This window comes from Sinocyclocheilus rhinocerous, unplaced genomic scaffold (assembly GCF_001515625.1).
Source record: "Sinocyclocheilus rhinocerous isolate Xijiao unplaced genomic scaffold, SAMN03320098_v1.1 scaffold1710, whole genome shotgun sequence".
In the NCBI taxonomy this organism is placed as follows: Eukaryota; Metazoa; Chordata; class Actinopteri; order Cypriniformes; family Cyprinidae; genus Sinocyclocheilus; species Sinocyclocheilus rhinocerous.
The window spans coordinates 329,059-342,697 of NW_015650690.1; the positions used below are offsets into that span (position 1 = coordinate 329,059).

A 13,639-nucleotide genomic window follows, 5' to 3' on the forward strand; every position below is an offset into this window, starting at 1 on the left:
GATCAGAGAAATGACAAACAACAAGTGCTATTCTACACTGCCCAAAACTCGCGTTTGAATCATCAGTGGCAAATCCTTTAAATGAAAACGTACTTACGTGAGTCAGAACTGCTGGCATTTTAGTCTAACGTTACTCTCCCAGGATCAGTAACGTTAAACAGTCCTCCATAAAATGTGCCGGCAATCCACAGCACGAAGTTGATGTATTCCCTCAGCGACCAGCACAGATCAGCTCTAGGCATGACGAAGCGATATCGTCCTCTTTTGGAAGACCAAACAAAGTAGTTTCGCTATCACAACGAAGCACACAGCGTCTTCACGACATGGCGGCGGCAACAACAAAACTACAGCGAGAATAAAAGTTACGCCTTCTTTCTTTGCGTGAACATTTGGGCGGCGTTATGCAAATCTTCCCACATAGTGAGGTAGATATGTGGGGGCGTGTTCGAATGAGCCGTTTTAGGTAGGTGTGGCTGACTCTTAACTTTTATAAAGAATATCTCTTTGGATTTGAGACTTTAGTCTTTGCAACTTTACAGATCTTCTTTATGCACCAAGAGCTTGTAACACTCCAAAGAGAAAGGAAAAAATGAAATCGCATCATATGACCCCTTTAAGTTACATAACAAAGTTGTCAAGGCCATCCAAAACCACAAGGATGTGACAGAGTATAATGACCTTTAATCTGATAATGCCCTTTATTTTCTTAGAATCACTGCATAATATATGTAATATTAGGGTGGAGAATTTTACAGACCAAATCTGTTGCATTGCTGAATGTGACTAATTAAGAAAATAGTTACAGCAAATAACAAATCACCAAAAAGTCACCAGTCATTCTACTTGTTGCAACTGATTTTGCTGCTCATAATGAACTGAACATTCATGTGGCTCAAGCAACGTGAGTGTCACGGTACCCACAGGATTATCGAACAGATATTTATGCACCTGCCATTTACTGCTATTACTTGTCTCTATTGTTTGCAGGCTCGAATGTTCAAAACGTGAACATCTGAACACATAAGGGAGTGAGCAACAGGTGTGATTGCGTGATTGAGAACAACAGTTTATGACAGCAGAAGGTATTCATACCAGATTTAAGTGGTGATTTACGATACGTCCCAACCGAACCGTGTCTTTTTTTCTCGCTAATTTAAAATGGACCGTGACCGTGAGCGATTAGTTTTCTTTGTGTGGAAATACATGGTTAGCTGCAAATCCCTCAATCAGGATGCTGAGGCGATTAAGCTAAAAGGACACACGAGAGTGTTTGTCACACGTGTTCCGAATCTAATCAACCATTTCCATAGAAATGCACAGTTTGTTTATGCTAGTAATGTGGTATCCACTTTAGATTATGCAACACTATTTAGTATTAACTAGTTGCTTGTTACTAGCATGTATATTACTAGCATAGGCTATTGGATGTTTATTAGTACTATTAGGACATATTAATGCCTTGATTTATGTATGTCTATATTACAAATTACATTACGTTTCTCATAGGAAAAAAGGAATTCCAGACTGCATGCGAGTCAGTGAAGGAAATATCCAATCATCATCCAACTACTGTTGAGTTTTGAATAATTTATTGATTTGTTTGTTTGTTTATTAAGAAAGAAAACTGATGAAGAAAAAAACGGACCAATGTATTTTAACATTTAGTCCGGAATTTTCCGTTTTTGCTGGTTTCAATTTATTGGTGGACATTTAAAAGACTATTGAAAGTCCATATAGCCTAGTATTTATAACATAAAGATATTTTGAAGAATGTTTCGAAAATAAAGACCTTTATTTTTTTCCACAGAAAAAAATCTCTGGATTAGCAGTTTAGCACAAAATAGTTAATGACTAAATTAAAAAGATGAGGCTTGAAAATATGATATTTATAACAGATAACAACAACCGTGACTTGGTTAGCAATACCGGCTTTCATGTAACTGATTTGCAATGTATGCTTCAACTTCTCTGAGTGGTATTCACTCAAGTTTACTCAACTCTCTTGTTATTTTAAATAATTACTTAAACTTTTATGTTTTAATCACGTTTATTCTACTAAATATCATAGTTTAACCAGATTTCTAACAGTGTGAAAGAGGTTCATCCTGTAACAATATTCTTCTAAAAATGGTAAAAAAAAAAAAATAATAATAATAATGGTGCTTTTCAGTAAAATCCGTCTGTGTAAATTTGTGAGTGCTCTATCTACACTGTTAAACCAAGGACTTTAACACAACAGAGTCAAAGAGAGATTAGTTATTAAGTTACAGTTGTTATTGGTGAATGAGGTTAGTGCATGCTTTCAGTTCTATTCAGATAAGGTTGTTTATCAGTTCCCACATATCAGAGGACATCCTGTCAAATTCTTTAAGAAAACTTCCTGAAAATGATTCAACTTGTGACATAAAAATAAGAGAGAATATTTGGTCCAATGAAGCGTTAAGGTTGTAAACCTCAGGGTGTGTGTCTGAGTGTGGTAGGGTACCTAGTAACTGTGTGTGAAAGAGGAAAAGTTAGTGGATGTGTTATGTGTGTGTGTGTGTAATGAGCTGAAGATATACTGGGGAAGTGGGAGTATAACTTCAGTTCCCAGAGGTCCGGGCTGGAGTAAAGGTGTGGCGTTATCAACACGTATAGCCACAGTGTGTTCAATAAGAAAGTTCATCCGGACAGGTAAAGGAGAGGGAAGAAGGTAAAACACTTGCTTTCTATCTGATTTGAAGATCTCAGTTAATAATTGATTCTCTTGAACATGTACAACTTGTAGACTTGAATGAGCATGTGAAGTGTAAACAAACCTATGACAAATTAATGCATCAATGTGACTGCTTAACTTTGGCATGCATAAAATGAACTTTATATATTTGTGGATCATCCTTGTACCTGTAGTGCTTATTTGTTTTGTTTCTGGACAGATTGCAGATATGGCAATTCAGATGAAAGCTTTATTGCTGGGTGCTGCAATGGCAGCCGTAGCTTGTACAACCATCATCGCTTTGGTTCTTTCTCTTGCTAATCATCAGACTTTGGATCAGCCATACTCAACACAGGTGTAAAAGATGTTCAACTGTCAGTTAAGATCTGCTTTTGTATAGATTTTGATAGATTAATCCGATTCCGAATTGTAAAAGAAATACTCCTCATGAATATTTTTCATGTCTGATTGCACTGCCTGTTGTTTATTAGAAGCAGATCATCCAAAGCAGATGTCAGTATTTGCTTTATCTGATATTATATCAACAAAAAATCTGTTGATAGCAGCTGATGACAGTTGTAGCTAGACCAGACTAGTCACATCTGTAATTTGTTGCCTTTGAAACATTTAAAATAAATTATTTTTTATGTTAAACTTTTCAAAGGTTACCGTTTGAGCTATGAAGGTGAATGAAAATTTATGCATGAGCACTTTTGAAGAGGGCAATAAAGAGACAGGAAAGTAGAGGGGGAAAGAAGGGAAATAGGATCGGGTCATGACATTTAAACCTGCATTCGTGAACACATAGCTCTTATGTGTCAACACATGCACTAGTGATAACATTTTGACTTCACACAATGTGTCTATTTATAAGATATTCATGAGTAGAATTTAGATTTTTTTTAAGGACGTACATTTAACTCATATTATTAATCATTTAAAATAGAAACCTTTTAAAAACAAACATCAAAAATAACAGTAACACTTTACAACTAACTATACATGTTAACATTTTCAAGTTGTTATATTAGAATTTGTTGAAATTAACATTAACCTAAAGTAATACATTCGGTAACACTTTACAATAAGGTTCTATTTATTAACATTAGTTAACTATATGTGTTTTAAAGCATTTATTATTCTCAGTTAATGCTCTCAGTTAATAATACATTATTTCAAACCAAAGTTGTATCTGTTAATATTAGTTAATTGACCTGAGTAAACATGAACTAACAATAAACCTTTGTATTTTTATTAACTAATATTTAGCAATAATAAATACTATAACAAATATATTGTTCATTGTAGCTGAAGTATTAACTAAGGTTAACTAATCAGACCTTACTGTAAAGTGTTAGCATAAATTCTGTAAAAGTATATTGTTCATTATTAGTTCATGATATGTAATGCATTAACTAATGTTAATAAATGGAACCTTATTGTAAAGTGTTACAAAAATAACTATATGAAGTTACTATATGAAGTTATTTATTAAGTTATTTTAATATATCTAATATATCAAACATCACCTAACAACAGAAAACCGATCTCATTGCATTCGCTTGTCAAGAAAGTGTTAACAGAAGTGTGAACTGATGCCGATATCTATGGACTTTTACGGTAATCAACTAGCTTATTTGTTTTAATGTTGGCATTTTATTATTCAAATAAATTGTATTATTTTATTATGCCATTTTATTATTTATTATTCAATTTTAAAATCAAAATGTTAATGAGAAGAAGAAAAAAAAACTTTTTAGATATCAATTTACATGTCATGGATATTGGTTATGATCATCTTTGGTATCTCCTTTGAATGCATCTTTAGTAAAACAGCTCCATATTTAACAAAACACATACAAAAGACTTGAACATGAAATTATCTAACCTGTTTTACAGAATAGGAAGTTTGTTGTGCATAACCCCATTATGTATTTCACACATTATTATGTAGCCTATGTCTCGCAAAACAATCCATGGTAAAAAACTTGAATAATATGTAGGACCTATATCATTTAAGACCACAATTATACCAAACAACAAAATAAATTGTACACAATTCCTCAACACAACCTATTTTCATTAATCCTGTGGTGGTATAATATAATTACAATCGAACATTTTCTCTCAGGGTGTGTTTCTCTCAGCAAAGTAAGCACACCGCTATATCAAATTTATGGGACTCTTTGTTTAACTTCATCAGTATGGGATTGTGTTTGATGCCGGCTCTACTCACACGGCGCTTTTCCTGTACCAGTGGTTGGGGAACAAAGAGAACAACACTGGAATAGTCTCTCAGAAACAGAGCTGCGATGTGGATGGTGAGTACAGTGCTGCAAACTTGACCAGCTCTCTGTTCTGTAACATTATAACATTTTGCAGCAATTAAATGATGTCTCATAAGATGTCCAAGCTGAATCTAATACATTAACAGCATTAACAAATCTAATGCCTTTATAGTCAATATTACTGCATTCAGTTCAAGTTTTTCAAAGGAATACAAATTCAAATTGAAAGAAACTAAACGGTTTCAACAGGACCATCACAAAAAATCATGTTGCCTAAAACTCATTTTTTATAGCTGGGACCCCTGTCCCTGCGCCCAATTAGAATGCTATACAACTCAACTGTCAAAACACTTTTATTGTTTTTAGGTGATGGCATATCCAGCTATGTCCAGAACCCTCCGGCAGCTGGAGAAAGTCTTAAGAAATGCTTGGATGTTGCCAAGGCAGCAGTACCCAAAGGACAGCAGAAAACTACACCTGTGTACCTTGGTGCCACTGCTGGCATGCGGCTTCTTAGGTGACTGTATTTATCAACAACTGACTGATGTGTCATATAAATGGAAAAATATTTGGCTATATTTGCAGAAATGATCAGTGTACTGGATTACATTGATTTTTAAATGATCTTCCTAAGTAGTGTTTTGTCTGAGACATGACTGAATCAGAGTCGGCGCCAGCACAGCACTGATGAGGGGGCGGCTGAGGTGACGAAAGGGGGCGATGACATAGCACAAAGTAAAAAAAACAAAAAAAAACGATGTGGCCCATTCCCGTATTTGCCGGACCGTAAACAAACCTGCCTGCAACTACTACAACTATTAGAATACAGGGTTCACACAGATAAGTGTTTTGGTCGCGAGACAGGTCAGTGGAATTTTTTTTTAATTGCAAGGTCTAGAGACGTGTTTTAGAGATTCTTTGGAGAAGGATTGTGTGAAGAGTTGTGTGACCATGACATTGACTGTCCGAACAATGAGAAATGCTGCCGCACTAAATGTGGACGTGAATGTACAGCTCCATTTAAAGTGAGGCCTGATCCATGTCTCAGACCAAATGTGTGCTGATAACTCTTCCCATGATGATCGATGTCCTGCCTGACCGAAGTGTTGCCCAACCACCTGTGCATGCAGCGAACCATGCCAGTTTAACCATTGGAAAAGGAATTTCTTTGAACGTGAGCGCCGTGTTTTTAGAATGATTTATTATGCGCGAGAAGCTGCTAAGACTTGAGATGAGAGCGCAGCATTCAAGACGTCGAGTAGGCCTAGCGCATGCGCATTTACATTGAAATACAGCAGTGGAATGAAAAAATGCGTTCTGAGTGAATAACCATACTAAAAGCTACTTAGCAAATACAGATGGCAGAGTATTGAATAAAACAAAATCGCATAGCCACCTAATTCAAAAATTTGACATCCAAGAAATAAATGTCTTAGGCAGCAGTTTTACCACAAATACAGACAAGTGATACCAGCACAACCACCAGAAATACTTAATTGTGTCTGCTTTACAATGAAACAAGCTCATTGCGACCGATTCCCTGACATAATACATTCATTGCAACCCATTTAACAGATGCATCATTTTAAGTTAGAACAACTTGAACAGCAACAAACAATAACAATACAGCGAAATAATTAACTAACTATGATCATCTAGACCTCTATTAAACATGAAAAAAATTATTTCATCATAGCTTACTCAGTAGTGCTGCATAAGTTGCACCGCTTGCGCGGAATTTGTCAGAGATGTAACAATTAAAATGCGACTTTGTGAAACGGACTGTCCTAAATTGTTGCTATAGTAGCATCATATTAATGCTAAAAAAGCCTATGCATTTGGTAACTATATATTTTAAATAAACCATTATATTTCATAATTAAAATCTATTTTCACACTCATCCCCCGGCCCTGGCCTGAATAACTGTATTAAATTATCATTGGTTTCACAGTTTACAGAACAAAAGTCTAGCAGACAGCATCCTCGTAGAGGTCACCAAAACAATCCAAAGTTATCCATTTGATTTCCGAGGGGCCAGAATACTCTCTGGCATGGAGGAGGGGGCTTATGGCTGGATCACCATCAACTATCTCTTGGAGAGTTTAATTAAGGTGAATAATGTCATTCCAACATTGATTAAATTAGGATCAATAGACTATTAATGCAGAGATTTCAAACATAAAGATCAGGTTTTTTTCAATTTAATAAAAAAATTTTTTACACATTAATTTATTTAAAAACCATAAATGTAATCCTAACAGACAAGGAAATCGAGTGTATAATGATTTTATAAGTTCTCATTTCAATACTTAATATTTACTAATATTTCTGTATATGTTATATAATATTTGCTATTTTTTTTATATTTGTCTACTTTTGAAAACATTTTTAAATGTTTATAACACAAACATATATTTACTAATTTAGTTTAAATTTTTGTACCTACTTTTACAAAATGTTACAAATTATTAAAATGTGTATACATGTGTACAGAACAATAGTTCATTACTTTAAATAAATAAATAAATAAAACCAACATCAATGGGACATAAGTAATTTTAAAGTAAAGTTATTACCTTGTCATCTCAGATATCTTTATTTGTCATTCTTTCAAAGGCCATTGAACATAGGTACAATGGAAGCTGTAATACTATATTCATTCTTGCTTTTCATGTTGTTTTGCCAACACGGACTCGATTAGGTCAATCAATCAACAGTAGAAATGATACTTAATCACGCTTAATCGCTTTGCTTTTATTAGAACATCCTGTACCTCAACACTTTTTCCCCCTTGCAGCACACATTTGAGGGCCAATGGATCCACCCTAAAGCAGGAAAGATTATTGGAGCTCTAGATCTCGGTGGCTCATCAACACAGATCTCATTCACCCCAAAAGACCCGGTGAAAAACCCAGCTTCAGCTTTTAATCTCCAGCTCTACGGTTACAAGTATGAGGTGTACACACAGAGCTACTTGTGCTACGGCAAGGACCAGGCATTGAAGAAGCTTCAGGTCTACCTTCACAAGGTTGGTTTTTAAAGGGTTCACTTACATAATTCAGTAGATTATGTAGGTTTTACCATACTAGTTTTAGCACAATGCATTTACTGTATGTAGGTTTGAAAAGAAAGTGTCTACCAGTAAAAATATGGACACAGTTGAATGTCTGATATGGTGTCTTTGCTTTATCTAGACTGCTGGATCATCATCTGTTATCAGTCACCCATGCTACCATGTTGGATATAACATCAATGTTACTTTGGGTGAGCTCTACAACTCCCCTTGTGTGGACAAACCAAACAATTTTAACCCCACAGCTACAGTCCTTTTCTCAGGAACGGGTAATTCATCCCTCTGTCTTTCTCTAATGGAGAACATTGTTAACCTCACCGACTGTGCATTTTCACCAGAATGTGGCTTCAGTGGTGCCTATCAGCCTCCGGTCAATGGCGAATTCTTTGTGAGTGTTTCTTACTTTATCAAATCATTTTTATTAATTACTAGTAGCATTAGATTTCAGTTAGAAAAAAAATAGTTAGCATTGGATTTCAGTTAGAAGAAAATAGAGAGGGAGATGCAGTTAAACAAAAAACTTTTTTCGTATGTATTTTACATGGCCCAATGTGGACATGAAAAAATACAGACACTGCAACAAAATTTAATATACATTGCATCATTTCCTGCCACACCATAAGAATTAATATTCTACCTGTGAATGTGAATTAGATATCTTAAAGTTATAGTTCACCCAAAAATGAAAATTTTGTCATCATTTACTCGCCCTCAAGTCATTTCAAACCTATATAAGTTTCTTTATGTTGAACATAAAAGAAGATATTTTGAAGAATGCTGGTAATCAAACAGTTGATGGTCCCCATTTACTTCCATAGTATTTCTTTCCGTATATGGAAATCAGTGAAGACCAAAAACTGTTTGGTTCTTCAAAAGTCTTCAAAATACACTCCTGAACAAAATCTGAACAAAAACATTACAAGTATGTGCATTTCGCGCAGGTGGATCGTTACCAGGTTGTAAATACTGCTTCAAAACGCCAAAAGAAAAAACAGGAGCAAGAGACAAAAAATAGAGAATAGGCAATTTATTGAAAACTGCATTTAAACTCAAGGCTGTTCATCAGCTGATCAAAACAACCCTCCACGCACACCTTGGCAATATAATCGCCATTGGCTAGTAAATTTTTTTTGTTTACTCGCCAGACTCATTTAGTCGCCTAGACGAGTGATTTACTCGCAATGTAGAGGGTTGTCAAAAGTTTAAGACCACAGCCTTAAAAAGTTAAAATCGGCGCAAAAATATGGCTTTTCATGTCATTGTCCTTCAGGCAGCCACACTGTCATGATCTCCTGATGGCAAAGGCAAAAAGTCTTTCTGTCTTTGAACGTGGCAGGATTGTTGAGCCGCTCAAGCAAGGGTGCGCGCAACGCGCCATCGCTGCCGAGGTTGGACGCAGTAAGACATTTTACATTGCTTAAAAGATCCTGAGAGTTATGGGACAAAAAAGTCAAGTGGTACAACCAAAAAAAATTAAAAATCACCTGCACTGCGTCGGAGGATCCGACGGGCTGTTCGTGAAGACACAGGCCGATCCTCGACCCAAACTAAGGCCCTTACTGATGCTGACTGCAGCCCAATAACCATAAGACAGCATCTGCGAGAGAAGGGCTTAAAGAACAGAAAACGTCTTCAAAGGCCACGCCTCCTCCCACGCCACAATTTTGCCCATTTGGAATTTGCAAGGGAGCACCAAACATGGGATATTGAAAGGTGGAAAAAAGTTTTATTATCTGACGAGAAAAATTTAACCTGGACGGTCCTGATGGCTTAAAACGTTACTGGGCATGACAAGGAGATCCCACTTGAGATGTTTTCTACGCGGCACAGTGGAGGAGGCTCCATTATGATCTGGGGTGCTTTTTCCTTCAATGGGATAATGGAGCTTCAGGTTGTGCAGGGGCGTCAAACGGCGGCTGGCTATGTGGACATGTTGCAGCGGGCATCCCTTTTGACTGAGGGACCTCGTCTGTGTGGTAATGACTGGGTCTTTCAACAGGACAACGCTGCAGTTCACAACCCCCTCTGATGAAGGACTTCTTCCAGGAGAATAACGTCGCTCTTTTGGACCATCCTGCATGTTCCCCTGATCTTTTTTGGGTCTACCACTTGACTTTTTTGTCCCATAACTCTCAGGATCTTTTAAGAAATGAAAATGACTGTCTTACTGTGTCCAACCTCGGCAGCGATGGCGGGTTGCATACACCCTTGCATGTGCGGCTCAACAATCCTGCCACGTTCAAAGACAGAAAGACTTTTTGCCTTTGCCATCAGGAGATCATGACAGTGTGGCTACCTGAAGGACAATGACATGAAAGCCATATTTTTGTGCCGATTTAACTTTTTAAGGCTGTGGTCTTAAACTTTTGTTCAGCTGATGAACAGTCTGTTTGAGTTTAAATGCAGTTTTCAATAAATTGCCTATTCTCTATTTTTTTGTCTCTTGTTCCTGTTTCTTCTTTTGGCATTTTGAAGCAGTACTTACAACCTGGCAGAGGCGGACAAAGTACTCAACTCCATTACTTGAGTGAAAGTACAGATACCGCTGGTCAAATATTACTCCATTACAAGTAAAAGTTGTAAAGACAGATTTTTACTTAAGTAAAAGTACAGCAGTACTTGCTTTTAAAAGTACTTAAGTACCAAAAGTAAATTTCCTTTTTTATGTCAATGCACTGTTTTATTGTTGTACGTAATACTTGCAATACTTCTGAAGCAACTTGAATACATTACACCTACTGAATACACTGACTAGCTTGTAGTATTCTTTGGAATAAAGAGCTTTTAGAATGTTAAAACCTACGGGGGGAAAAAATTAACACCCTATACCAACCCCCACAAAAGCAGTATGGTAGTGATCTCACACAGCTCTGACAGTGTGTGCACACTTAAGTACAATACTCAAGTAAATGTACTTAGTTACTGTCCGCCTCTGCAACCTGGTAACGATCCACCGGCACGAAATGCGAATACTTGTAATGTTTCCCCTGGTCTTAAGATTGTGTTCAGGAGTGTATCTTCTTTTGTGTTCAACATAAGAAAGAAACATATACAGGTTTGGAACGACACGAGGGCGAGTAAATGATGACAGAATTTTAATTTTTGGGTGAACTTTTCCTTTAAATGATGTAATAAAAATACTGTGTATCATGAAATAATGTCAAGAAATATCTTTCTACTAGCGGACTGCACACAGAAAGAACATGGGTTTGATGCGACCAGTTTATACAATTCTCAAACAAATGACTCTTAAGAGTCGGTTCTTTAAAAAACAAAAAACAAAAAAAAACATGACCAATAAAGTCTGATTTCTGACAGAATGACTCTCATTAGGTAGCTGTTTTAATGAATAAATAAAAATTGGATTATCACTCTGACAAATCCTTTACTCAGCTGAATCTATCAGAGCAGTTACTGAATCAAAGCATACTGAAGTAGCCTACAAGTTACTATTTTAAATGATGTTCACATCAAAATCATCTTTTTACCTTAATTCATGTTTCCATGTCTCATAATAAGTCTTAACAGCTATATTTTATGTCCATCTCAGGCTTTTTCTGCATACTTTTACACCTTTGAGTTCCTTGGACTTGTCCCAAAAGCTCCACTGACCCGGGTTCTTTCCACTATTGATACACAATGCAACAAAACCTGGACCACTGTGAGTCCACAATTACTATTACAAAACATTGTAATCTTACATTTTATAGTAAAACGCCTGGTGACGAGACGAGAAGTGATCAAGTGAATCACAAAACGATTACATGTATCCACCTTATTTTTCAATGCGGAAGCAAGCAGTTTTCTGTGAATGGGCGAGACTTCCGGCTCATTAGCCGCTGTAGGGATAAGAATATATGATAAGAATAATAACGTGCATTAAACTGTAAAACTGTTTGCACTTCATACCAGTGTGTTCATAATTAAGATTATACATTAAAATAATATGGTAATACACCAGTTTGCAATATCAAGCAGCAAAACAAGCAGTTTTGTACAGCTAAAAATAGCTGGAAGCGAATGACACCGAAACCAGACACATTAAATTTATAAATGGCCATGCCCACTCTTACGGGAAAAATAAGGTGGATAGTATATTTGATAATGCTGGTATATTCTTAAATCCATGTTCATGACTTTTTTGCTGCATTTTTTATGTAATTTCTTTCTGCAGCTTACCGCTGAAAATCCAACCATCAAGGCAAAATACCTCAAAGATTATTGTGCTTCTGCTCATTATATTATGACTATTCTCCTGAAAGGATACAAGTTCAATAACACCTGGGATCAAATCTCTTTTGAGAAACAGGCAAGGAACAGTTTCATCTCTTTAAATCCTTCCTTTACTGCAATGAAGCTGTTCAGTAATATGAATATATAAATTTCATGCATACAGATCAATCCCATCCTTATTAACAAATTGAATATGGATACTTAGTGATTCATAAATCGTTAGAGACTATAATTTAACCCCAGGTTATTTGTTTTGCCCAAGAGCACAGTGGAAGTAGCTCATAAACTGACATCATGTGCTCAACCTGACATAAATCAATATATCAGAAGACCTCTGCTCCAGCAGTATGAGGAAACCTCTTACTTCTAGGAATCTTCCCGTATGTGGCTTTTCTTAACTGCCCTGTCAGTATGATGTGGGGATTTGTACTCATATAAGATTGTATGATGGTTACAGGTAGCAGACACAGATGTTGGTTGGACATTAGGCTACATGCTGAACCTGACCAACATGATTCCTTCTGAACATACCAGAGCGGTGACAGGAGTGCTGCACAGTCAATGGGCAGCTCAGATTTTCTTCATCGTATTTGCCCTCTTCCTCAGTCTGCTTATTATAGTCATCCTGTTTGTCCGTGATCTAAGCCACTGAGTTGTGTGTGTATACGTTAATATTTATTGCTTATATTTCAGACAACAGATATGAAGATTGATAAGCAACACTTTTGACTACTGTTTGAGATATGATTTGAGATGAGACCTCACAAACAAGGAAATAATCTATGCATTTTGACATTATGATGACAAAATGAGATGGGATGTTCTTTGTTTTTATAACATTCTATACCATTTCTAGCAAAATGTAGCTTTTTGTGAGTAATTTAAGTAGTGTCTTGTTTTGAAGGCTGACTAGTACCTCAGTCATTTAGTCTGTGTTAACTAATAATTCATGAAACTGAGTTACAGAGATTTTTCATTCATTCATGAACTCTTGAATTGTACGAGTATAGTTTGTTTTATTTGTTTGTATTCATTTTCACTTCCACTCAGCACTTAAAGCACTTAACAGACATTGAATAAATGTATAATTATATTATTATGTGTGAAACCATTATTGTATTTTGTACATATTTATAAAATACAGAAATGACATTCTTCTTAAGCATTACTCTTATTTTTTGCCTTTGCTTTTTACAAAGTGTTTGTACACTACCTTCAAACGTTTAGGGTTGGTAAGACTTTTTTAATGTAAAATAAATTTAAAAATTAAGTTTTATTTATTACTGTAAGGGGAAAGCTTAATTTATGAAAACCATTTTAAACCATTTTTTTTCAGGATTACTTGATAA

The 13,639-nt window shown here is 35.9% G+C and overlaps 1 protein-coding gene across 1 annotated transcript; it reads left to right on the plus strand.

Moving 5' to 3' along the window:
- Nucleotides 1-2,487: 2,487 nt before the first annotated feature.
- On the plus strand, nucleotides 2,488-13,278 carry entpd8 (ectonucleoside triphosphate diphosphohydrolase 8). Its single transcript, XM_016517198.1, has 10 exons — nucleotides 2,488-2,692; nucleotides 2,916-3,050; nucleotides 4,899-5,016; nucleotides 5,350-5,500; nucleotides 6,936-7,095; nucleotides 7,782-8,012; nucleotides 8,179-8,445; nucleotides 11,608-11,718; nucleotides 12,232-12,366; nucleotides 12,748-13,278. The coding sequence occupies exons 2-10, from the start codon at nucleotides 2,925-2,927 to the stop codon at nucleotides 12,940-12,942; spliced, it is 1,494 nt and encodes a 497-aa protein (XP_016372684.1). The 5' UTR covers nucleotides 2,488-2,692; nucleotides 2,916-2,924; the 3' UTR covers nucleotides 12,943-13,278.
- The last annotated feature ends 361 nt before the right edge of the window (nucleotides 13,279-13,639 follow it).

Excerpts from the sequence above, each read along its gene's own strand:
- entpd8 (XM_016517198.1), top strand. The coding sequence starts at position 2,925 with ATGGCAATTCAGATGAAAGCTTTATTGCTGGGTGCTGCAATGGCAGCC. Across the intron at positions 5,017-5,349 it reads ACAGAGCTGCGATGTGGATG|GTGATGGCATATCCAGCTAT; the intron begins GTGAGTACAGTG and ends TATTGTTTTTAG. Across the intron at positions 11,719-12,231 it reads GCAACAAAACCTGGACCACT|CTTACCGCTGAAAATCCAAC; the intron begins GTGAGTCCACAA and ends TTCTTTCTGCAG.